The 26,821-nt window shown below is 33.0% G+C and overlaps 1 protein-coding gene across 4 annotated transcripts in view; it reads right to left on the bottom strand.

Annotated features, from left to right (window-relative positions):
• CACNA2D1 (calcium voltage-gated channel auxiliary subunit alpha2delta 1) overlaps positions 1-26,821 on the bottom strand; it is a 503,324-nt gene that overhangs the window by 60,433 nt on the left and 416,070 nt on the right. For all 4 annotated transcript variants that reach the window (XM_025380146.1, XM_025380148.1, XM_025380147.1 and 1 more), the window contains exons 13-16: positions 8,049-8,127; positions 7,113-7,162; positions 5,812-5,901; positions 1,382-1,459 (exon numbers count right to left, since the gene is read on the bottom strand). In XM_025380146.1, coding sequence (XP_025235931.1) covers positions 1,382-1,459; positions 5,812-5,901; positions 7,113-7,162; positions 8,049-8,127 — 297 coding nt within the window. The remainder of the gene's footprint in view (positions 1-1,381; positions 1,460-5,811; positions 5,902-7,112; positions 7,163-8,048; positions 8,128-26,821) is intronic.

The following is a 26,821-nucleotide window of genomic DNA, read 5'->3' as shown; positions in this document are numbered from 1 at the left end:
CCTGCGTATGTAACGATCCTGAAAGTATGTGACCATATTGGTGATAAAATCCTAAAAACACTATTTCTAGTCGCGGCTAATAACTTCTATATACCAAGCAACAGGCATCACAGTTTTAGGTGCAAGTAGAGGAGATTTGTGGCAAACTGCCGTCATGATCTTCCATGGGATATAAAGATGGAAATTGTTGTTTCAAATGGAATTATATAAATTATAAAATAATAAATTTGAAATGTGCTTGCAAAAAATTATAAAATCTAGTAATTACAAAAACATTTAAACTTTGTGGAGGTACAGATAGAGTAAGAAAGTTCTGTCAATAACTATGCTCTTTTCCATGAACCAATCCTAGTCTGAGCAAAAACTTCCCAACTGGAGCAATCTCTTAGTTCACAGTGAGATTTGTGAACACGTATGAGAAAGTTAGAGAGTTACTCTTTTATGAGTTAACAATATTTAGAACTTGCAGATAGTTAAGAATGGTCATGGGCCCCCAAAGAGAAATAACTGTTTTCTATGGCCTCCTTATTAAAATAAGGAGTTCAACTGAGATATATAATAACTGATCAAACAACGCTTAACTGCAACAGACTTCATGAAACCATAAACTGGAAATAAATATTCACTCAAATCAAGTATATCACCTATATTATAAAATCAGTCTCTAGTATTAAAAAACTCTTAACTTCAAAATCTCAAATTCCTTCTGAATCAAACTAAAAAACTGGAATGCAATCCTATTTAAAATCAAAAGCATTTAACAAATAAGACATAATAAGATATGTATTTTTTAGAACTTTTAAATAGGCATTTTACTGCACTGACCAAAAAACCAGTGCTATAAAAATTAAGCATTCTATGACATTATTCTTCTTGTACCCTAAAATAGAAAAAAATAAAGAGAAATATTAATTTAAATCAGATCCTTAAGTTACAAGATAATTTTTAAAAAGCTACTGTTTGGGAGTTGGGGAGGAATGATTTAATATACCAATGTACACCTGATACAAACATCACCATGCTTTTGGTCTTTGGATTTTTCTTTCTAAACTCCATTAATATCTCAGATGGATTCCTAAAATGTGCACACAATATTACTGTCCATTTATCATATAATTACTCCCAGAGTCTGACTCTGTGTTCTCATCAGGTCATAGTTAAGTGGAGTTAAGCTGAATCTTGGCTCTAGGGCAACAGAGAGTTTGACCTGCATTTCCTTTTTCCCAGGTGGTTATCGCATAGGCAGCTGTTGCCTTTGACCTCTGGCCTCACAAGACAGTTACACTGCATGTATTTTCTTATGGAAATATCTTATCCATGTTGAGCTTCAACGTCACAGTTTGTCATTTATTATTATTAATTTTATCAATTAACTTTTAACCTTTAAGTTTGTCTTATTTTCAAATTGGCCGGTTATGTTGAAGACCGGAAGAGTTCCAGTAATGACAAGTCCCAGTTCCTAAAAATAGATTCAGAGAGAAAGGGCAAATTAAAATTACAATTTAAGCTTTGTCAGAGTGCATTAGCCTTTGATATCTGAGACTGCATTTTATAGTTACTTTACAAAGAGACAAAAACATTAGTAACTCATTTTGAATATCTACTAAAATTTATTTTTAAAGTATCAATGAAAATATCTTGGAGAAAATTAGGACCTACTAGGCAGCTACTGAAGCATGAAACATTTAAAATAATACTCTAAGATAACTTTAAAAATAATCAACTTACACAACTGGTCAACAGCCTGTATGCATTTCAGTAACTCTCTGTCCTCCCCCTTTTTAATAGTGATAGTTCACCTAATATCAGGGCCTCCATAAGCAGAGTGATAATAAAATATTATTTTAAGTGATTTACTTAGCTTCCCTTTTTGTAGCCTCATGCTTAATTTTTTTATGCCCTAAGCCAAAGACTTCATGCTAAATGACAAATGTGCAGTTGAATGGCATGATAAATAAAATAAACATTCTATTGATACTGCGTATCTGGGATATTCTAAGTAAGTGTTATGCTCTTCAGAAGAAGCAATACTACTTCTAAGTAGCCCCCAAAATAAGCAGTACTTTTTGACAAGGTAAAATGATGAAGAAAAGACAACTGAAAGCATCAAATATAAAAGTCTAGTCTGAAGAGTTTAACATGATAGAAATAATGCCATCCTATTAATCGGCACATAATTTAATATATTAAATGAATTCACAGAGATTAGTTGAAATAAACTGATTTTCAAGTCAGAGTTTGCTTTTGTTACTGACATCTATATCCATTATAATTTTTAGCCACTATTTCATGTCAAAACTACCTGTTTATCAAAATCACTCTTTAAAATAATTTTTAAATTGTTTGAAATTTTGAATTTGCTAAAATGAGAAAATATTATTAATCTTCTCACAAATAGTGATTCCAAATCCAAAGTTCATGAACTTGGAACAGAGTTCTGGAATCAGAACCGAGTTCATAAAGTTGGATTTGGAATCATTATTCATTAGAACATTAAAAATTTTATTAATATCAGGGAGCAAATGTTGTGGTATCAGGTTGTGGTTCATAATTGGGCACATAGGAGGCCCAAATTCAATGGGAATGATGAATGAATTACGGAGGAGAGACAATAATAGAGAAGCTTCCAGCAGACCAAAATACCAAATTATTTGCAACAAATACAACTAAGGAAACAACGAAACATATTTGGGTGCATGATGATTGACATCGTTTGGTTGTGTTCCCACCCAAATCTCATCTTCAATTGTTGTTCCCATAATCCCCACGTGTTGTGGGAGGGATCCAGAAGTAATTGAATAATGGGACGGTTTCCCCCATTCTATTCTCATGATAGTAATTTCTCACGAGATCTGATGTTTTTATAAGTGGCTTCCTCCTTTGCTCAGCACTTATTCTCTCTCCTGCCGCCCCATGAAGAGGTGTCTTCCTCCATGATTTTAAGTTTCCGGAGTCCTCTCCAGCCTCATGAAACTGTGAATCAATTAAACCTCTCTTCTTTATCAATTACTCAGTCTCGGGTATTTTTTCACAGCAGCGTGAGAACAGACTAATACAATTATATATAATATATGTATTATATATAATACATATATATGAATAGATTAATTCATAAAACTGTATCCAAAAGGTAATTCAGTAAAGATTTGGTGAAGTGTCTCTTAGAGGTATAATCTATATGCAGAGTTTTAAAAATGCTACCGTGGTTTAAGACGAGGTAGATATGGATATAATCATTTCCTTTGCATTTTTACTGCATACCATTATTTGCTTCTAAAAATGGTAAAATGTAGCCTAAAGTGAGTTACTAGATTACTAACATATTGGATTTAAGATAATTATGAATGAACTCATTGGGACCCAACTTGAATTTTTTCTCCTCATTTATTAAGTAGACCAAAAACTTCTTCTCTACTCCTGAGCACTGCATGTGTCTCTAGAAAATAAGAGAGAAATAAAACAAGATTTCTCTACCCCGGAATTTTAAAAATATTTTCTAGAGCCCCAACTCTTGTCATATCTCTTTTTATAAAGAGCTTCACTTTGTCTCCTAATTAAAATGAACCTTCCATAATATTGTCCTAATCTCCCCTTATCACCAAAAATGACCAGGGTATCATTTTTTTGATATACTCAGTGCTCCCCCAATTTTTATGCTATACTCCATTTCTATGGTTTCACTTTTCACCACCAACAGCAAAAATCTTACAGTAATATGACCAGCTAAAATGTCTCCATTTTCTTAACCACAATCCACTTTGCCCCAATATTGGCTTCTTTATTTTGAAGTCAGAATTCTTTTTCTCATTATATCCATTATATTTGGTTTTAAAATATATTTACCTTTTCCTTTTTAATACAACTGTTTATTTTTGACCAACATATATTTTTAATCTGCTGTGTGGAGAGATTATAAACAAATAACTAGGAATATATGGGGATCACTTTATCATTTTCAAACCAGTAAAAAGAATGCTGTATGTGTCCAATGAATAGCAAACTCACGTGTTTCTTTCTTTTTTTTTTTTTTTTTTTACATTTAGTTTCAGCTTATAGCACAGCACATTTAGAACCAACATTTCCTCCTAATGTCATTTGTGCTATCAGTAAGAACCTTACCAGCAATGCAGACATGCTGGCTAATGAACTTCCAGTCAAAGGAAACACAACAGGGCATCATTGACTCCTCCTATCACACACTGTCCTGTGATGGATTTGAAAAGTGCAACATTTTGACCACAGCTTTGGATCACTGTGTGACCTTAAGTAAATATGTGATGTCTAAAAGGAACACTGGACAGTAATTTTAAGCTAGGGCTTGAGGTAAGCAAGCTTCATGCTTCATTTTATCTTTCTTAGCGTGCAAGGCTTATGTTAATAGTGCCTATTTTTCTTCTAACTTCCTGTATATGTTTATTTTCTAAAAACCAAATGATAAGTAATTCTAAATGGACTGCATTTTGCCCTGTGGGTTCATCATTACATTTGGAAAAGTAGTAACAACTGATCTCCAAGTAGGGAAAAGGGTTACTGAATCAGCATTTATTTTTCAGTTCTTATTATTTTGATTCTCTCCAAATATATTATTTTAGTAAATCATTAATAAGTTCTTCTCATTAAGACTAAACATAAGAATAAAGCTTAAGTGCGATGATTATTATTTATAATTTTCATGTCAGGAAGTAAAAATTACATTTAAACAATTTTCAACTTTGGCCCTATTGACATTTTTGGAGGGATAATTCTTTGTTGTGTGTGGTGGGCAGTTTTCCTCTGCATTAAAGGATGTTTAACAGCATGCCTGGCCTCTATCCACTCAGGGGTGTCCAATCTTTTGGCTTCTCTAGGCCACACTGAGAGAAGATGAATTGTCTTGGGCCACACCTAAAATACACTAATACTAACAATAGCTGATGAGATTTTAAAAAGAGCAAAAAAAAAAATTCATAATGTTTTCAGAAAGTGTAAAAGTTTGTGTTGGGCTGCATTCCAAGCCGTCCTGGGCCACAGGTTGGACAAGCTTGCTCTAGATGCCAGTAGCAACCCCTCCCCTCAAGCCATGACAATCAAAAATGTCTACAGAGTTTTTTCCAAATGAACTGTAAGGGGCAAAAAGACCCCCCTGTTGAGAACCACTGCTTTTAAATATAATGACATATCTTTACTGAAATGTCAGTTGTTCAATGGACAATTTAACATGTGTTGGTTTCACACCAGATGTGATCATCTCAATGACGTATTTCCATAAAAAGTCTGAAGTTGAATCTGGCACAAAAGATTATACTAATATATTAAGATGTTTGTGATGATTTTAGTATAGGGTAAAGTTTTTGCCTATCTAACAGCATGTATTCCTGAGTTTTAGCAGATTCAGCTATAGTTGTGGAGGCTAGACATGCTTCTATGCTTCTACTAGCTCTTATACTTTAAAAATACTTTCTTCTAAATTATTGTTCAAAATCTGCAAAAATAGATTCCAGTTCACGAAGACTTTCATCTTTTTTTTTACATTAACAATTTAAAAACTTACTGAAATGCCCATGTGTTCAACATTCCAGGTTGGAAATTCTACACTCTCAATGAAGGGATCAAGTAGACAATAAGCTAACACTTCGTATTTGTAGTTCTCTACTACATACAAATCTATGTTTTTATGTAAATTATGTAAATTCTAGGAAACAGGTCTGTGATATAAGAAATTTGGGTGAGGGTTTAATGAAAAGGAAAACAGAGACATCATCTAGAAAGAAGTAGAAATCATCTGTGTGCTTTTGTTATGAAAGTCTTTGACTGAACAGCTCAACCTCTTACCAATGCATCCAGGTACACATTTGTCCATTGGACTTGCTTAGCTTTGTCTCCTGCTAAAACCATTGGTCTTCCCAAAACATCCAAATATTCCTGTTTGTGAAAAAAAGAAAAAGTTGTGGTTAAAACTAGGAATGCTGTGTTGTAATAAAAATTACAGAGAAAAAAAATCCTAGAGTTAAAAATGAATATAGAACCAAAATTATTGAGACTGAATATATAATCAGTTAATTTCTATTTTGGATACTCCCTAAGTGGTATGGCTACGTATTTTGAATCAACAATATTTGACTTATATTATTTATACAATGTATCTACCCAAGTTTTTTTCCAGTAACAATCAGAACATTGTTTTCTGTGTTACAGCCAATAAGTGAAATACGTTCCTTGTGAATTGTTTCATGTTAATCTAAACTATTTAAGGCTCTGTGATTTACTGCGTGGAATTGCAGAAATTTAAAATCATAAAGCAGCCACATACTTTCTTTCATATCACAGATTGTTTGGCTGAAATTCAAAACTACATTTAAACACATCAAAAAATAAAGGAAATACTGTGCCAAATCTAGACATCAGACTCAAATGCAGTTGCTGTTTCATTTCAACATTCAGTGTATTCAGTATTCACTTCCACAAATGCCATGTTATTTATGCTAAATTTTGACTTTGTTTATTTTGTAGATCTTCAACTGTGTTTAAAAAGGAGTAGCAATTTTCATAGTAATTTATGATTATTTTAAAATAATAAATATTTAAATTAACTTAATTACTACATTCTACAAAAAGTTATTTAACAGGCGTGATTTCAACTGAATGATGTTAGAAAAATCATCTCCTTGTTGTAACTTTATTTTAGATAGATAAATAGATCCACAGGGGTTATTTGGGAGGTATTTAAGTTCCAACTAGGTCCCTGTACAATTTGTCCAGCATAATTAGTGTTTAATTTTATACATGGTACCTACAATTTGAAGAAACTTTAAAAAATCATTTGCAGAATCAAGTTCAAATTACATGAAGTGTATTTTTAGAAAATTTGATTTTCTGTATTTTCTATGATATTTTTAACATCTGAGAGTAACAATATACTCATTTTATTTACCTGAGTTTTGGATGTTTGAAAACACTTGCAATGTTAATAAAATAAAACCAATATATCACCAAGATACTCAGTATTTTAATATAAGTGTAATATTACAGATCTTTTCATTCTTACTAATTTTCTCCATATTGAGCATATTTAAACCAGAAAAGAAGTATCTTATACTTGAAAAAAAATTTAAACAAGCTTTAAATAATCATACCTGAGTATTGATTCTTATTGCACCAATGGAAGGAATTTCGTAATAATAACCTGAAATATACATATATATATTTATATATAAATGTTACTTTATAATAAAGGGCCACAAAATTATTTTATTTTATAAATATTCATAAAGAGTATTTTGAAAATAATATATTTCACTTCAAAATTGAACTAATACTAAAATATCAAAAGTAAGAAAATGGTTAATGAATCTTCACAACAAACACACAGGCTTTGTGAAAAATTTCACATTTCTTAGTTATTATAAAATAGGTATTATTCTTCTACGAAGGAATAAGAAACATGGAATCATTAAAAATATTTTTTCATTGGATAAATTATTAAAGATACATGATGGATAATTATTATATTTATATAAAATATTTGCCTAAATATAACTTTCAGAAAAAATTTAGGTTCTTTTTGTTGCCATGGCATCACAGTTCATTTTTCAAATTAATATATTTTTTTCTCAGTAACGTCATTCTTTCCGAGTGAAAATATGAGCTCACTGCACAACATTTGAATTATCCTGGAACGTATAAGATTTTTCAAAAACAGTAATTAAACCACCCAGAGAAAAAAAAATATATGTCATTCTCTCATATTTAAGCTTTATGAAATTCAGATATTGTTTCATTCCTAATTTTTCATGTAAGATTATATCTGATATATATCATTCAGTATAATTCAGTGTAATACATTATTTTATAAATGTGGAAATATAATCAATGTCTGAATTTTCATATAATGTAATGCTAATGTCAAAATTTGCATGTGTTTTCTCTATAGAAACATGTTCATAATCTTACTCTTGCCTGATTCTTATAGAAGTTAGCTACAGCTTTAGCTTATTTTAAATAAGCACACCTAATAACAGCTACCAAAATATTTTTTCTTCTAGTTTACTAGAAGAAAACAGATTTGTTACCTTTGTTTTCACAGGCCATCCACTGAATAGGTCCTCTGTCATAATTGTGTTGACCAACTGAAAATGTGAATACACGTACCTAGATGAATTGAAAAATAGGTATTCATTAGGCTTAATAAAATTTAATTGAATGGCAAAATAAAACAGCTAAAATTTCTATTAAAAAGAGTGTTTTCTGGTTGAATGATACGACAAGAAAAACTGAGGTCAGTAAAGACTTCAGAAAAGGACCAGAGGAAAATAACATAACCTACTGTAAACATAGACTCCAGCTGCTACATTTAAATTTGTACCTAAGTGTCCTCTTGCATATTCCATTCCTCAGGCAGGAGCATGACTAATGTTTCATTCATAGAAAGTACATCTTTCATGGCCAGGCACGGTGACTCACGCTTGTAATCCCAGCACTTTGGGAGGCCGAGGCAGGTGGATCACCTGAAGTCAGGAGTTCGAGACCATCCTGGCTAACATGGTGAAACCCCGTTTGTACTAAAAATACAAAAAATTAGCTGGACCTTGTAATACATGCCTGTAATCCCAACTACTTGGGAGGCTGAGGCAGGAGAATCGCCTGAGCCTGGGAGGTGGAGGTTACAGTGAGCCGAGATTGTGCCATTGCACTCCAGCTTGGGCAATGAGAGTGAAACTCGGTTTCAGAAAAAGAAAGAAAGAAAGAAAGAAAGAAAGAAGGAAAAAAGGAAAGAAGGAAAGAAAGAAGAAAAGGAGGAAGGAAAGAAGGAAGGAAGGAAGGAAGGAAGGAAGGAAGGAAGGAAGGAAGGAAAGAGAAAGAANGAAGGAAGGAAGGAAGGAAGGAAGGAAGGAAGGAAGGAAGGAAGGAAGGAAGGAAGGAAGGAAGGAAGGAAGGGAGGGAGGAAGGACGGGAAAAAAGAAAAGAAAAGAAAAGACATCTTTGAGGTCCAACCTCACTTCACCTGTCTTACATGGTTACACATGTTATCTACATAGAGAGCCACTGCAAAAAAGTTTATTTCCCTATTTCATAGGTATGTAGTAATGAAAAACTATTCAGAAAGGTCATTGTACTTCAAAGTCGCTTAAGGCAATTAAACTCTGTGATGCTTTTCACCATGGAAATAATTAGGATGCACACATATGATTATGTTGTTAGTATATTACTTATTTTCTATAAAAGTTGGCTGACACATGTAAGTAAGCTCCTATGATTTTTAAATATAACCAAAATATTGACTGTTCCTAACATGCTATAAAGTATGAAAATATTTTAAAATCAATGGAGAGTTTTTATAATTTAAGTATTTATTGAAAGCCACTAAATTTAAATAATAGTGTGAAAGTATAAAAGGTAAATTCCATGACGTCGACCTATACTTAAAATGATTTTTTCATATATTGATTTTTACTAATTTAGTAATCTAAGTAAACCAACACTCTCAACCCAACATTTTAGCTATTTCTAAATATAGACGTGTAGAAAATCACTTTTCCATGAGTTCAAATTCCAGTTTGAACTATGTTAAGAGCTTTTCCCTAATTCATGTTGATTGACTATTTGAATGGACATTTTCTAATTGTTTTATGTCTTTTAACTGTTGCACATGATTTCAGAGCACAAATCTCAAAAGAGATTTCACATCTGTTCTCTGTTCTTTCACTGGTCTTGGCCACACAGATCACATTATTACAATCCCTGTCCCCAAAACATACATCAGGGATGTTGCTATTTCATTTGTAAGGTTTTAGGCGAGCCACTCTTACATCATCCAGGTTTGCCTTAGCTGGTTATGTAAGAAGCCACATGATGAACATAATCCGAGTTTTAAATACTTCAAATTGTAAGTATAAATGACTGTTTCTAAGTGAATGATAGAAGTTGGTTTTTTTCTCTCTCTCAATCTATCTTTCTCTCCAGGAATTCCCAATCAAAATGCAATGGTTTCATTTTCTTTAATTCATCAGTTAGGTCATTTTTGGGTCTGTCTATAAATTTCAACGTAGGGTTACTGCTTACATAGTTGAGCTTACTTCTAAATGGAAATATTTTTATAAGCAGGTTGACCACCCTAACTGATAATTCAATTTAAATGCCATACCCTAAACAATCATCAAATTAATTCAAGTCAGGGAAAAAGTCCAGATGCTCCAGAAAGCACTGGGAGTTCTCCCTCACAACTAACATTTGAACCCATACCTCTAATTTTCAACTGAAGCATGGCTTTGTCTAGAAGTTCCTGTTACCACAACAATCATCTAGTAAAACATTTTTCATAAAATACTTTCAGTAAAAAAATAAACAAGACTATATGAATCTTATATCTATGTCTCAGAAAGGCAAGCATTTCTAAAAACATTGAGGCTACACTCAGATTCACACATATGATTATTTGACTGATGTTATCATTCAAATAGTCCAAATAAACACTAGGCAAAAAAAAAAAAAAAAAAGCTTGTTGCTTTATTTATTTTGCTATAAAAGTTTCACTTAACTTCTATGTGTTTGCTTACATGGACCCCTCAGAAGTTTTCAAAATTAAGGTATTTGGGATCAGGGCTGGGGGTAGTGCACATTCTGTCAGTTTTAATTATAATTTTTGAAACATGCCAAACTCTTTTTGTTCTTTTTCTCACATAGGTTCTTGGCTACTTAAATGTAAGATGCATTAACTAACTGAATCATTCCCATATCATCAATGTATAATTTGTACCCCTTTTCTCAATTTTCATTTGCCTTGTAGAGATTTTTAAAGACATTATTTTCCTGAAATTTTATTCCAAGTGTTTAGTAAAATCCTAATTGCAAATGCAGCCTTCTTTATAATTTATACAACTGCCTTACCATTACAATATTTACACAATCTAATATACCCAAGATCATTTTGTCTTGGGTTTATGTATATATATGTATATACATACACACACACACAAACACATACGCATACTGGTATTTAATGATTTTATGGATTATATAGATTATCTTAGAACTTTCTGTAATGATCTTATGAATATATATTCAGTTGAGAAAAAAGTTTAATATAAGTCATTCAAAACTTAGGATCTACTGTAGTGCCTTACACACATTCTTCATATGACAGTAAAAAAATTAAAATAAAAAAATTTCATTCCTTAGTGCCATACTTGTCTTTTCTTTGTACATTTAAGCTAATTCCATAAGAATTTTAACTTCATTGATTTCATAAACATTCACATTACATATTGTATAGTGTGTATACATAATGTATTGGTTAAGTTTAAAGTAATTTTTGTGTACACAAATTTCTACTTGGAATTGTAAATGGTTTCATTTCTCCTATTCCATACTATACTACTGCCACCATGTGGAATAGTCAATGAACTAAATTCCAGATGCTAAAGTCCATAGAGGTGATTGATAACCCGCTTCTTCTATTTTTTTTTTTTTTAATTCTTTAAACTTACAGTTCTTGTTTAGCCATAATTTTGGAGTTATAGAAAAATAAAGTGATTTCTTCAAATACGTACAATTAAAAATTTAAGGTAAATTACATTCTCAAAGATGTGTATTTGTACAGTTCTTTTAAGTACATTTGCATGGTCTTACATAAAAACAAAATGACATATAAAAATAACTCAAAATGCTTAACTGGTAGTCACACAAGCTAAATATTTCATCTTAATTCTCACTTAAGCAAATCACTTACATGAGAGCATATCTACATCCGGGCTAAGGTGACTTTTGTGGAGAAAAAAATTCCTTTACTCATGCCTAGTAGTATATTTATAATCACAACACTAGGTTCATATAACAAATGCAGATGAAATTTTTCTGTTCTGAGTAAAATGTTCCTAGAAAATTAACTAAATGTTTCTCAACATGTATGATTTTAGATAGGTTCATCTTTCAAAATGTTCACTTCTATGAAATTTTCATCATAGAGCCACATGAGACATATACAATAACAGATGGTTTTGACAAATATTTTTCGTAATGCTGGAGTACAGGTCTTCAACAGAAATACAGTGGGAAGCTAGTATTGAATAGATGTTGGATTGGGTTTTAAAAGTACCAAGATTATACAATTTTGCATCTATTGTAGTACATTACTCATCAATGGAAACAAACATTTGTTAAATGAAGAACAAGTGAATAGACACTTGAGTGGTTTCTACTTCTTACCAGAGGGATCTAAGATAGACTTTGATGTTATCCAACATATCAATAAGTTCATTACAGTATGTGGTAAGAGCAGGACAAAAACTGGGCTATTAGTTGTCTTGCATTTTGCAATTTGGGCTGTTTCACTATACTCATATCATCATACATTCTTAATCTTTTTATTTAATACAAAATAAGCAGATATCCTTACTGGAGGTAAACAACTATTTTAGGCAAAATAAAGTGTACCTAGTACACTTATTTATGTACTATGTTATTCCTAGAAAATAAAAAAAAATTCTTATAATTCTGGATTCATGCATAGTTATAGAATTGTAAAAGCAGTAATTTGGAGAGCAGACAATAAAATTAAACTTAAGGCCAGGTGTGGTGGCTCATGCTTATAATCCCAGCACTTTGAGAGGCTGAGGTGGGCGGATCACTTGAGCTCAGGAGTTCGAGACCAGCCTGGGCAACACAGTGAGACCCCATCTCTACTAAAAATACAAAAATTAGCTGAGCATGGTGGATTACACCTGTAATCCTAGCTCTAGGGTGCTGAGGCAGGAGAATCACTTTAACCCAGGAGGTGGAGATTGCAGTGAGCCTAGATCACACCACCGCACTCCAGTCTGGGCAACACAGTGAGATTCTGTCTCGGTTGCAGGTGGAGGGGGTGGGGGTGGAAATAAACTTAAAAATTAAATTCCTGGCCAGGTACAGTAGCTCATGTCTGTAATCCCAGCACTCTGGGAGGCTGCGGCAGGCAGATCACGAGGTCAGGAGATCGAGACCATCCTGGCCAACATGGTGAAACCCTGTCTGTACTAAAAATACAAAAATTAGCTGGGCATGGTGGCGCACGCCTGTAATCCCAGCTACTTGGGAAGTTGAGGCAGGAGAGTTGCTGGAACCCGGAAGGCGGAGATTGCAGTGAGCTGAGATCACACCACTGCACTTCAGCCTGGCCACGGAGCGAGACTCCATCTCAAGGAAAAAAAAAAAAAAAATTCTTATGGCCCTATGGCTTTTTAACATAGTTATAAACTTATATAATTTTACTTTCAGTTGTTTCAAAAACTAATTTTCCTCTGAAAGGAACAATAATTCAATAATTCAAATTTGGTATTACAGCTCTGGCCTACTTGATTTGAGAAGATTTTTAAGTAACAGCAGTTTTGGCTATTTACAATGTATTACTGATTTGTTCCTTATATACCACTGATTTTAACTTTATCCTACAGTTCTGACTTCTGCTACTCTGTTTTTGTTTTGTTTTGTTTTGTTTGAAAACTAAAATACTTGTCTTCAATTAAGAGTTCTCCAAAGCCACAGGGTCAACCTATTTTAAAAAGCCATAGGAATTTGTTTCCCAGCAGAACCCAGTTACTGGAAACTGTCACCTCAACAATTATCAGTTACCCAGAGTTCAACTTTAATTTACAATAGGCAAATCTCCAAAGAATAATGGAAATTAGTCTATGAAGAAAGCCAATAAAACTAAAATAAAAACTTCAGCCTTCGAATCATGTTAGAAAAATGAAGTCAGAAATAGGTTTTATTAATCTACTCTGTGTACTAAAATTTTTGGCATTAAGCCTATGAAAATACTAGATTGGATGGAATATTTTAGGATACAATTCTACTGTGGTTTCCATAATTCACAAAGACATCAGAATCCAGAGCATTTGACAAGTCTATATCTCCAGTTTTATAGCATTATGTAATAAATAGAAGTGTCCAAATTCACCTTTCACACTTTATTTTATAAAGCCCAAGGATCTGAAAGTTACTTGCAGCCTGCAAAGTTCTGGCGGTCCACCTTAGCCTGTGAAAGCTGTGAGGAGTGGATCCCTGTGGGGAAGTTCTGGCTGTCTGACTTGAAGGCAGGCTCCTGGGTGGGCAAATTATGATTAGCATAGCCACTGAGCTGCTCAGAGAAAGACACAGACAGATGGCCAGTCAGGAGCATTCTGCGTGAGGTTACGGAATTCAGACTGTAGATTACCATCTTGACTCTGCCACTTAGTAGCTGTACGACTTTCAGCAAGTTACTTTACTTTTCTGATTTTGGATTTCTTATTTCCAAAACGGGGGTGATGTCACCATATGATATTATTATTATATCATATGATTATTCCAGTTGTAAATGAAACAGTAATATAAGGCATTAATATATGGAATTTATAAGCTCTGTGTTAGCTATGGTAATGAAGATGATGATGACACCAATGTTTGTCTTTTATAGTCAAACTGTTAGTATTAAATGAGGTAATATTTTCCATTAGTGTGTCTTTAGCCTTTTATGCCTTAAGAGGAACCTAAAATAACTCAAAATAACACCTTCCTAGATAAGCAAATTTGGTGTGCTTTATCATACTTAGCAACAAACTCTGATGAAAAGGGGTCAGTATTTTCTAAATGCCATTATGTCCACATAAGATGTATCTATATGAAATTTCCCGTATTTATTGTAAATTTACAAATATGGCTGACACATCTGCTAGAGGGTCTGACGGAGACAAGAATTTAATCAATGTCTGTTGAATTTGTTCAAGTGAATGAAAAAGAAAAACTGTTTTATAAAGGACAACAAAGTGTAGTAGTCATGTAAGTTTTGCACACACATTCAAAAAGAACCAAGCTAATATTTCTCTTATGTGTCTTACATGTGGGTGTTTGACATACATACATGCTATGATATTTTTAATTCACTAGCAACTATGAATCACCCTCACAACATCAGATTGTAAGTAAGTAATCTGAGGTTTCCTTTTCTCTATATGCATTTATAGTACTAGATAAAGGAAGAATAAGCTGGGGGTCCACTGAATTTCCAAGCAATTTGCAGTTCTGCAAAGAGTATTATCAGCTGAGAGGGCAGAATAGAAGCTGTATGGTGATTTATTTCAAATGTTCCTCTTGGGAAATGTCAAATACTTTGCTGACACTGATAATGAGAATGCTCATGAAAAACTATGTGTTAGATGATTAGAGTGAAGGGAAAGGTGCCATCACTACAATCATTTATTATATAAGCTGAAGTGTTACCCACTTATAAGATGACATATATAAGAACATCTATATCAATTTTATTCCACATTCCAATATTTAGAAAAAAATTGTTTTTAATGATTTCCTTCTAAAAGAACAAAGCTATTTAATTTTTCTAACATTTATGAATTTTGTATAGATTAGGAGCATATTTATTGCATATGTACTGATATGACCAACATATCTGCTAGTAATGAGCAACTACCACGTATCAAGTACTGTGCCATCCTTTAAGAATTCATTGGTATGTTTACAAATGTATACAACTACTTCGTGGAGTTTATATTAGATAGGAATGCTCCAGATAAAAAGCAAACACAGCATTAAAATCATTAAAAAATGGTAATATGAGGGAAAGAAGACCAGGAAGAAAGAGGGTGCTGAAATAGAGAATGATAAAGGGGGTGTCTGGGGAAAGGTTCCACTGTAGAAAGGTTGAGTGGAGGAAAATCCCTCTGAGAAGATATATTGTGAGTAGAGTTCTTAATCAGAGAAGAGAAGAGAACCGCAGAAAAATCAGCAAAAAGTGCCTTTCTGGCATAACATTTTAACACAAACAATGGGCAATTGCAATTCTAGGTAGTAAATTTTACTTGGAATTTCATGTGTCATTTCTGTGCTATAAAGTTTACATCATATCATATACTCTGTGCTTAAAGTAATACTTAACCTCATTTTTCATTCAGTTTGTTTCAGATATTAAAAGGACTTTGCAAAATGCATTAAAGTCATATAATTCAAAGCTGAAGATGTGCCTGGTAAAATATTCCATAGTTTGAGGGACTGACAACATTAATTTTACTCTAAGAGAAACGAGTGTAAATGTTATCAGAGACAAGAACACACACACGCACACACATATGCATAAAACATATCTTTTAAATTGATGATCACGCTACTGGCTGGGCATATTACATGGTAATTCTTGTTTTCAGCTTCACAGTAACTCCAGAATAAATACTTGGTTTTTATAAACAAAGGTGGAGCCCTATTCGAAAGCTAAAAATTTAAGTAACTGTTGAAAGCATCAAAATATCTAAATAAAAGTTTTTAGAAGCAATCCATGTGTTAAATAGAATTAAATGTTACAAGTTAAATGTCCTTCATTATCATATATTTGGACATTTCCTCCAAAGGCTTTATTTTTGCCTGATGAAGAAGCCAAGCAGAGACAGTAGATATGCAATCAATTACTTCCCATGGATTATCTTCCTTACTATCTGTTGAAAAACTGACAGTGTTCACTCTAACTACATAACACACATCTGCATGTTCAGCTATTTGTAACTTGGTTTAGATTTTATAAACTATTGACTATTTCTAGTTTGGATATGACAGCAAAATAGAAAAGACTTTCTCGATCACTTTTTAAAGTAAATTCTTTAAAATAAGTGCATTAAGAATAATGCATTGTCCAAAATGGATATATTGTCAAGTGATTATAACTTCAAATGTGCATTCTTTGAAAGTTATTTCAAATCTATCATATTTTTTCTCGTTTGTTCTCATTCAATTTACTAGTTATTTTGAAATTTTTATTTTATTAATTTGAATGTTTTTTCATTTTTTAAATTAATTCTTAGAATTAAGGTAACAGTTGGAGAACTATTTCCTAACTGGCTAGGCAATCTTAAGTATGTATTGCTAAGCAGTCCCTTGGCTATTCTATGGAAAATAAAGTATTTTTTAATTTTGCTAGCCCTGGGAATTATCTTTCAACTCTATGTCTGGTTTTACTTTCCTTTATTCATTTGTTTGGACTACGTGATCGAGTTCATTTTAGTTTTGGCACTATTTTTAAGGAGGTCTCATGTACATGGGTGAGCCCTAAGGAATGGCAATGCTGCAGGTAAAGATTATAAAGCAAATGTATTATAATTTGGAACAGCTGTGTGAGGAGATTAACATGGATTCAGTTTTAAAGCTATACCTATCTATAATCAGGTAGATTAATTCCCAAGAGTAGTACATTTCACAAAAGAACTCAAACATTTTGTTCTAATTCTCAAACCTTTTGGCCTCATTAAATTGTGCTGTGTATCTGCTGCAGCCTCATTCTTCAGCTCTCCAATTGTACCTCATCAGGCCTACCCGGATTTCTCTGAAAGATTTCTGATTCATCTAGATGAAATATGAATGTAAATGAAGCATTCTGCAGCCACAATAGTATTAAACAAGAAGCATGGGGGAAAACAAAGAGTTGTTGTTTTTGTTTTTTTGTTTTAAGCCCACCAAACTTTCTTTCAAGATGTTGTAATTTTTCTGTTTCTAAATTTTATTATATTATGGCAAGAACACGACATAAGAGCTATCATCCTAACACACATTTAAATGTACAATGTATTACTGCTGACTCTAAGTACAATGTTTACAGTAAATCTCTGGAGCTTACTCATCTTGCTTAACTGAAACCTCATGTCCACTTCCCATTTCTCCCTTCTCCCCACTTCCGGCAACCACTATTTCACTCTTTGAATCTGTAAAAATTGACCATTTTTGATATCTCATGTAAGTTGAATAATGCAATATTTTTTTTAATTGATTTTAGGTTCATCCAGGTTCGCACAAATTGAGAATTTCTTTCTTTTTTGTCTGAGTAGTATTGCATGGTATGTATATACCACATTTTCTTTATCCATTCATCTGTCAAGGAACATTAAGGTTGTTTCCATATCTGGGCTATTCTGAATGGAAGTGCTCTTCAAGATCCTAACTTCAGTTTTTTTGGATTGCTGGATGCTAAGGTAGTTATATTTTTAATTCTTTGGGGGACCTCCATATTATTTTCTGTAGGTGCTGCACAATTTTGCCTTCCCATCAACGTTGTGCAAGGATTCCACTTTCTCCACATCCTCCCCAACACTAGTCTTTTGTTTCTTTGATAACAGCAATCCTGACAGGTAAGAGATGATATCACATTTTGGTTTTGATTTGTATTTCCCTGATGACCAGTAATGTACATTTTTTCATGTAGCTATTGGCTACCTCTATGTCTTTTCTCCAAAAACATCAAGTCCTTAGCTCATTTTTCAATTGGGTTATTAGGGGGTTTTTGCTATTGAGTTGTAGGAGTTATTTTCATATTTTGTATACTAACCCTTATCAAATATATGGTTTTGTAAATATTTTCCCAATTCCAAAAGTTGTCTTTATAACTCTATTGGTTGTTTCCTTTTCTGTGGACAAGAGTTTTAGCTTGATGTAGTCTCACTTATTTTTGGATTTATTACCTATGTTTTTAGTGTCATATCCATGAAATCATCACCAAAATAAATGAATGCCATGAAGCTTTCTCTCTGTTCTCTTTTAGGAGTTTTAACATTTTAGGTCTTAAATCCATTTTGACCTTTAATTTTAGATTTTAATCCATTTTGAGTTATTCTTTGTGTATGGTGTCAGATAAGGATCCAATTTCATCTTTATTTGCATGTCAGTATTCAGTTTTCCAACACCATTTTTTGCACAGGCTATCCTTTCTCCATTCTGTATTGTTTGCACCCTTAGAGAGGATCAATTGGCCATACATTCATGGAGTTATTTCTGGGAGCTCTATTCTGTTCCAGAGGTCTAAATGTCTGTCTTTATGCTAGTTCCCTACTGTTTTGATTACCAGATGCTTTGTAATACATTTTAATATTAGGAGGTGTGATGCCTCCAGCTTTAGCCTTGTTTTGTTCAAGATTTCTTTGGCTATTTCGTGGTCTTTTGTAGTTTTATATGTATTTTGGATTTTTTTCTATTTTTATTAAAAATACCATTGGGATTTTGATGGGGGTTGCATTGAAACTGTAGATAACTTTGGGTACTATGGAAATTTTTACAATATTAAGTCTTCCAATCCATTAACACAAGATGCCTTTCAATTGGTGTCTTCTTTAATTTCTTTCATCACAGTGTTACAGATTTCAGTATACAAAACTCATTTGTTAAGTTTGCCTCCTTTTTTAAGTTTATTCCTAACTATAGTGTACTTTTTGGTGCTATTGTAAATGAGATTGTTTTCCTCATTTCCCTGTCAGGTAGTCAGTCGTTAGTGTACAGAAACACAACTAATTTTTCAAATGTTGATTTTGTATTCTGCAATGTTATTGAATTTTGTTTATTAGTTCTAATGAGCTTTTTGAAGTCCTTTAGTGTCTTCTATATTTAGATCATATCATCTGCAAAAGGAGACTATTTCTTTCCACTACTAATTTCTACTTTCACTCCACTGTGGTCAGTAAGGAGACTGGGTATGATTTCAATCTTAAATTTGTTAAGAATTTGTTGTGACCTAATACATGAACTATCCTGAAGAACCTTCCATGTGCACTTGAGAAAAATGTATATTATTTGTATTGGGTCAAATGTTCTCAATCTATTGCAGTCTATTTGGTTATGGTGTTGTTCAAGTCCTCTGTTTCCTTATTGATCATCTGTCTGTTCTATCCATCACTGAAAGTGAGGCATTCAAGTTTTCTAGTATTACTGTATTGCTGCCTATTTGCCCCTTCAGTGCTGTCCATGTTTGCTTTATATATTTAGATTCTCTGATGTTGGGTGCATATATCTTTGTTATATATTCTTGCTGGATTGATGCTTTTATTATATAACATCCTTCTTTGTCTCTTGTGTCAGTTTTTTTACTTAAACCCTGTTTTGTCTAAGTGTAGCCACCCATAGTCTTTTTTGGTTAACATTTGCATGAAATAACTTTTTTCATCCCTTCACTTTCAGCCTATGTGAGTCCTTAAATCTAAAGTGGATTTCTGATAGGCAGCATATAGTTGGGTTTTGTTTTTATCCATTCGGCCACTCTGAGTCTTTTGATTGGGGAGTTTAATTCATTTACATTTAAAATTATTATTGATAAGACAAAACTAATTATTGTCATTTTGCTATTTTTAGTTTGTTATTTTAGTTTGTTAGGCTTTTGTTATTTTAGTTTATTTTAGTTAGTCTTATTTTCCTTTTGTATTTTCTTTCTTTCTTCCCCTATGTTTGTCATTTTGATATTTTAAAGTTACACATGAACTTTTTAAAAAAAAGTTTTAAAAAGTTGCATTCAAATATAGAATTTTTAAGAGTACTGAACATTTACATTTTACTAAATCTATCAAATTTGATTTTTACACATTGGCCATTTGAAAGATAGTATTTTTGTGGAAAGTGAAATGCTGTGCTGATAAACTTATTATGTAACATTAATTTTGTGGCTCTGGAATTAGTATTGCATGCACAGCTTTAGAAAACAACAATAAACAATTATCTTTGCTATTAATATCTGTGGGCTGCAGATCACTCACACAGGGTGGGTATGTATACAGCAGGCAATAAAGTTAGAACGTGTTCCTCAATTCATCCACACACATTTGAAGCCATATTTGAAGATGGTGAAAAATATACAATGTATTTATGTATACTATTTTATGTATATAAGCACTCTACACATACATATATGTCCTTGGCATAAACAATTACTATGTGAATGTTGTTTTAATAAAATACAAATATATTCAAAAGTATAACTGAATTAAAGGTGGTTGTCTGCTATCATTTGTACTCATTGTTAGTGGATACAGAACATTCAAATACCTGTTGTCATTTATTTGTGGGATCTAAAGATCAAAATAATTGAACTTCAGGAGATAGAGAAGAGTGGTTATCAGAGGCTGGGAAGGGTAGTGTTGGGGGTTTGTAGGGAGGTGGAGATGATTAATGGGTACAAAAAAAATAGAATGAAAAAGACCTAGTTCTTGATAGCACAAGAAAAATATAGTAAATAATAATGGTACATTTAAAAATAATGAAAATGTATAGTTGGGTTGTTTTTACTGCAAAGGATAAATGCTTAAGGGGATGGATACTAAATTTTCCATGATGTAATGTGATTGCATGCCTATACCCAAATATCTCAAATTCCAAGATGAACGTTTTATTCATTTAACATGGTCTTCTCACATTAGAAAATGTGGGATGTCATTTAACTTCAGAGTGCATATGAAATATGGGACGGCAGTGTTTCCAGAAATTAATATCTACTTGTCAAATTCAGAAACGTGTTCCATCTCTCTCAATCCCTCCTCTTTTAGAGATCTCTATCAATTAGCCTTTCTCAGTTTTGTATCTATAAGCTTTCCTCGTCTGAGTATCCTCTCATTCATCTTTAGCATATAATAATGTATAAGGTATTATATTGTAAAACACTATGCATATGCATATACTCATATGTGTGTACAGGTATACCTCATTTTATCATGGTCCTTTGTGGCATTTTTTACAGATTCGAGGTTTGTGGCAACCCTGTATCAAGTAAGTCCACTGGTGCCATTTTTCCAATAGCACATGCTAACGTCACGTCTCTGTCACAGTTTAGTAATTCTTAGAGTCGTTTAATCTTTTTCATTATTATTATATCTGTTATAGTGATCATTATATCAGATACAGTGAATATAGTGATATTATACTGTTATAATCAGTGGTCCCTGAAGCTGGCAGAGGTTGGTTCATGAGGTGTAAGGACAAAAGGCATCTCTGTAACATAAAAGTGCAAGGTGAAACAGCAATTGCTGATACAGAAGCTGCAGCAAGTTATCCAGAAGATGTAGCTAAGATCACCGGTGAAGGCAACTATAATAAACAACAGATTTTCAATGTAGAGAAAAACAGCCTTGTATTTGAAGACAATGTTATCTAGGACTTTCACAGCTAAAGCGGAGAACTTATTGCCTGCTTCAAAGCTTCAAAGGACAGGATGACTTTCTTGTTAGTAGCTAATGCACTTGGTAATGTTAGGTGGAAGTCAATGCTCTTTAACCATTCCAAAAATCTCAGAGTCCTTAAGAATTATGCTGAATCTACTCTGCTTGTGCTCTATAAATGAAACAACAAAGCCTGGATGACAGCACATCTGTTTACAGCATGGTTTGCTGAATATTTTGAGCCCACTATTGAAACTTACCGTTAGAAGAAAATATTACTCACTGACAATACATGTAGTCACCCAAGAGCTCTGATTGAGATTTACAAGGAGATTAATGTGTTTTCATGCCTGCTAACACAACTTCCATTTTGTAGCACTGGGATCAAGAACTAATTGGGGTTTTCAAGTCTTATTATTTGAGGAACACATTTGGTAAGACTATAGCTGCTATAAATTGTGATTCCTCTTATTGATCGGGGAAAACTGAATTGAAAATCTTCTAGAAAGATCCACAATTCTATATACCATTACAAACATTCGTGATTCGTGGGAAAAGACAAAAATATCAACATTATCAGGAGTTTGGAAGAAGTTGATTTTAACCCTCATGGATGGCTTTGAGGGGTTCTAGCCTTCCTTCAGTGGAGGACATAACAGCAGATGTGGATGTGGTGAAAACAGCAAGAGAACTAGAAGTGGACACTGAAGATGGGACTGAATTTCTACAATCTCATGATAAAACTTTAACAAATGAGGAGTTGCTTCTTATGCATGAGCAAAGACAGTGGTTTCTTGAGATGGAATCTACCCGTGGTGAAGATGTGAATATTGTTCAAGTGACCCAAAGATATAGAATATTAGATGAACTTATCTGATAAAGCAGTGCCAGGTTTGAGAAAATTGACTTAAATTTTTAAAAGGTGTGCGTGGGTAAAATGCTATCAAATAGCACTGCATACCACAGAGAAATATTTTGTGAAAGGAAGAGTCAGTCAATGCAGCCAACTTCATTGTTGTCCTATTTTAAGAAATTGCCACAGCCATCCAACCCTCAGCAACCACAACTTTGATCAGTCAGCAGTCACCAACATTAAGGCAAGACCCTCCACCAGCAAAAATACAAATACTTGCTGAAGGCTTAGATGATCGTTGGTGTTTGTTATACATTTTGTGAATTAAAAAATAGAGTATTCTTTAATTAAGGTATGTACTTTTTTTTTTTTTAGATAAAGTGCTACCACACAATTAAGAGACTACAGTATTTAGTAAACATAACTTTTATACACAATGGGAAAACAAAAAATCTGTGTGACTCACTTAATTGCAATATTCGCTCTGTTGTGGTTGTGGTGATCTGGAACCAAACCCTCAGCATCTTTGAGGTATGCCTCTGTGTGTGTGTGTGTGTGTGTGTGTGTGTGTGTGTGTGTGTTTGTATGCATGTGTGCGCACACACACAACTTGATCCTGAGTTAACTTATTCTTCTCCTTTATTTCTTAGCAAATTTGCCATGATTTAAAAAAGAAAAACAGCTTATATTTATATTCCTACTTTCTCATTCCTCATTTACTTCTCAACCCTCTGTTGGCTTTTACTCATATCACTTTATGTAAGAGAGGTCATGCCAAAGTTATATACATGATTCCTTGTTCCTGGAGGGGATATCCATTTGAAACAGATATAAGTAAGTGTGGAGACAGATATATGTGTGTGTATATGCAGGCTTTTATATTTGTATTACTGTGTGTATCACAGAACTTTGTTATAGCCTCTGAACTTAGAAAAACAAATACTATGCAGTTCCAAGAATATCTTAATTTTTATGTTAGACAGAGACAAAACTAAACGAAACATCACAACTGAATGCTAACTACTTAATTTTCAAAATTGCTTTGGCATTAATAAAGGTTGTATGTTTTCAGGAAAAATGTGTGTGTCCTTAAAACACAGCATCAATATGTTAGCAGACAAACTGCAGGACTGTTGAAGTTGAATATAAATTGATTCATTAGTTTTAGAAAAGTACATGTGATATGAATCTTTTTTTTTTTTTTTGAGACGGAGTCTCGCTCTGTCGCCCAGGCTGGAGTGCAGTGGCCAGATCTCAGCTCACTGCAAGCTCCGCCTCCCGGGTTCCTGCTATTCTCCTGCCTCAGCCTCCCGAGTAGCTGGGACCACAGGCGCCGCCACCTCGCCCGGCTAATTTTTTGTGTTTTTTTTAGTAGAGGCGGGGTTTCGCCGTGTTAGCCAGGATGGTCTCGATCTCCTGACCTTGTGATCCGCCCATCTCGGCCTCCCAAAGTGCTGGGATTACAGGCTTGAGCCACCGCGCCCGGCCGATATGAATCTTTTATCATGTGGTTTATCCTGTCATGAAACGCAACCTTTGTTTAAAAAGTTGAGCTCCTGTAAATGGTGACTGGAATGAGAAGCCATATTTCAAGATAATGATATTTAGATTGGACACTTTTAGGATCGATACATAGAAAAGAGGCTTTAAACCAGTAAATTCTTCACTAATTCAACCAACTGAACAATTTGTGAAAATAGTGGGTGGAATACATTTGCTTTCCTTATTACATAAAATCTTGTGTGTTTAAAAAACAGAAAAAGATAAAATTAATGATATGCCTCCAAGACACTATATATCCTGGATATATAGAGAATTCTGAAAGAGGAAAAAAAAATACCACATTTCTGAATTTACATGAAAGCAACTTGTTTTTATTATTTTTTACTTAAATCTACCTAAAAAAACCTTTATACTCTTTTAAAATCAGATATATCTTATGCACAAATTTGAATACAGAATGTAAAATTCATTGCCATCTTTGAGTCAAAAACTTTTCCTTTTTGAAATAAAGTATGTAGAGGTGAACAAGATTCCTAGTGGTTGCTTTGGATGATTTCATTATGAAAGGAAAAAAACAATTTATTTACACTTAATACCTTTTAAAATGATGTAAGTAGTGGCTTGCACTTACATACCTCTCTCACAAAATAATATACTTAAAATTATGACGAATTATAAGATCCTAAAAAATCTTTTCCAATTATCAGAGTAAGGTTAATTTGTAAATGTTTGAGACAGTACATTTTATATTAACAGAGTTGAATTTTGTGTTCAACTTTTGTTATATTTGGGTTCCTCAAAATAAGGAAATGCTAGATTATTTAAAATATGTGAAAGCAGCATATTACTTTCCCCTAGTTATATTTCATAATTATAAATCTGTCCTGTAACAGCACTCATGCTTCCAACCTCTGTTATGTATTCTCAATTTATTTGTTGTGATGTATTAGGAACTATCATTGGATCTGTGCTCTGGGCTGCATGCCTAAAGTTCACAGTTAAACAGGACACAGCCCCGATATTATAGATTTTTTTTTTTTTTTAATCCAGAGAGGAACAGAGGAGAGATACCGTGGGTAGAGTATAGAGTGAGGGATATGTACATGGCTTTGCACAGTGTACTATGGGATCAGAGGCCAAGCATCTAAAGAAGCCTACAGTGGGAGGGAGGTTCAGGGACATCCTCCAGGTGGTGAGGATTACCCTGAATTTTGATTGAGGAATAAGAGTTATTAAATAAAGATATGCATATTATATACTAGATTAACGCATCTGCATCTTCCCATTAATTTCATTTCTGATGATTTGAAAGAAATATTCGTAGAATCTAGTTATCACTTGAAAATATTCACAATATATTAACAGCTCAGTTCATTTATCAACTTTTCAAAAGTGATTCCTCTATATTGTTAAATTCATCAGATGCTAAACAAAAACCAAAAGAAGTATCCTTAAACCTTGCATTAAACTGTGTGACACTGTAGTACATGCAGTAAGCAAAGAGTGTAATTAATTTGAAATTATGTGTGCATTATTTCAGTCCTTTGATCATTTTTAGATACTCATAGGCCAAAAATTTTAGCACCTAGAGTGTCTTAAAGTGTTCCCAAAATTTAAACCTTTGTTTAAAAAGTTTGAGCTCCTGTAAAAGGTGACTGGAAAGAGAAGCCATATTTCAAGATAATGATATTTAGATTGGACACTTTTAGGATCGATACATAGAAAAGAGGCTTTAAACCAGTAAATTCTTCACTAATTCAACCAACTGTTTCATTATTTCATCAAACTGTTCCCCATTATTCACAATATTTTGTCACCAAACCATCTGAACATATTAATTCATTTTTGTCTCGCTTTTGAACACCCAATCCATATGTGTTCCTCAAGCACATATAAAACAATCCATTAGAGCTAGTAATAACCACACCTTTCAAAATGGTGAAAATTCCAATCAGAAGCAAAGTGAATGGGCATTTTACCCTGCAGAGTCTTCTTATATATAAATGTATAATTTTTGTAGAAATTGTTGAAACACCAGAAAGTTTATAATTTCTAATTACTTTTTAAATGAATCATTAGCATTTTAGGAAACATTTAGGTTGAGAATCACTGTACTCTTACAAAATATGGAGTGTTGGTCGAAAATTGAAATAAGCTGATGATAGGACTGCTAGAGAAGATAGTTAGAGTTTGATTGAAGCTGATATTCCTCCACAGTATCAGGTTCAGTGAGGTCCCTCTCTCTGTAATACTCTTCCCTTATAGTAAAACATACATTCAAATATATTCCAATGACAAACCCTAATCTTCACAGTCTTCATTTGCTTATGAAATGCTTTCTTTTAATATATTATACCTATACAAAAGATTGTCTTCATCTTTTCTTGAAAGGAATCAGTTTTCAAATGAGGATGTAGTTTTTGCTGTTGTAAACTGCCTTTTTGTAAATTTACAAAACAATAGACATTTGTTGAGTATTTAGGAAATTTGAGTATTACTTCAATCTTTAATAATTAAATAATATAATAAATTTTATCCAATAAACTTTAAATGTTTAAATTTTTCCTATTTT

Source organism: Theropithecus gelada, chromosome 3 (genome assembly GCF_003255815.1).
Source record: "Theropithecus gelada isolate Dixy chromosome 3, Tgel_1.0, whole genome shotgun sequence".
NCBI classification, from domain to species: domain Eukaryota; kingdom Metazoa; phylum Chordata; class Mammalia; order Primates; family Cercopithecidae; genus Theropithecus; species Theropithecus gelada.
Note: the sequence above shows the minus strand (reverse complement) of the source record. Positions and strands in the feature narration are given on the sequence as shown.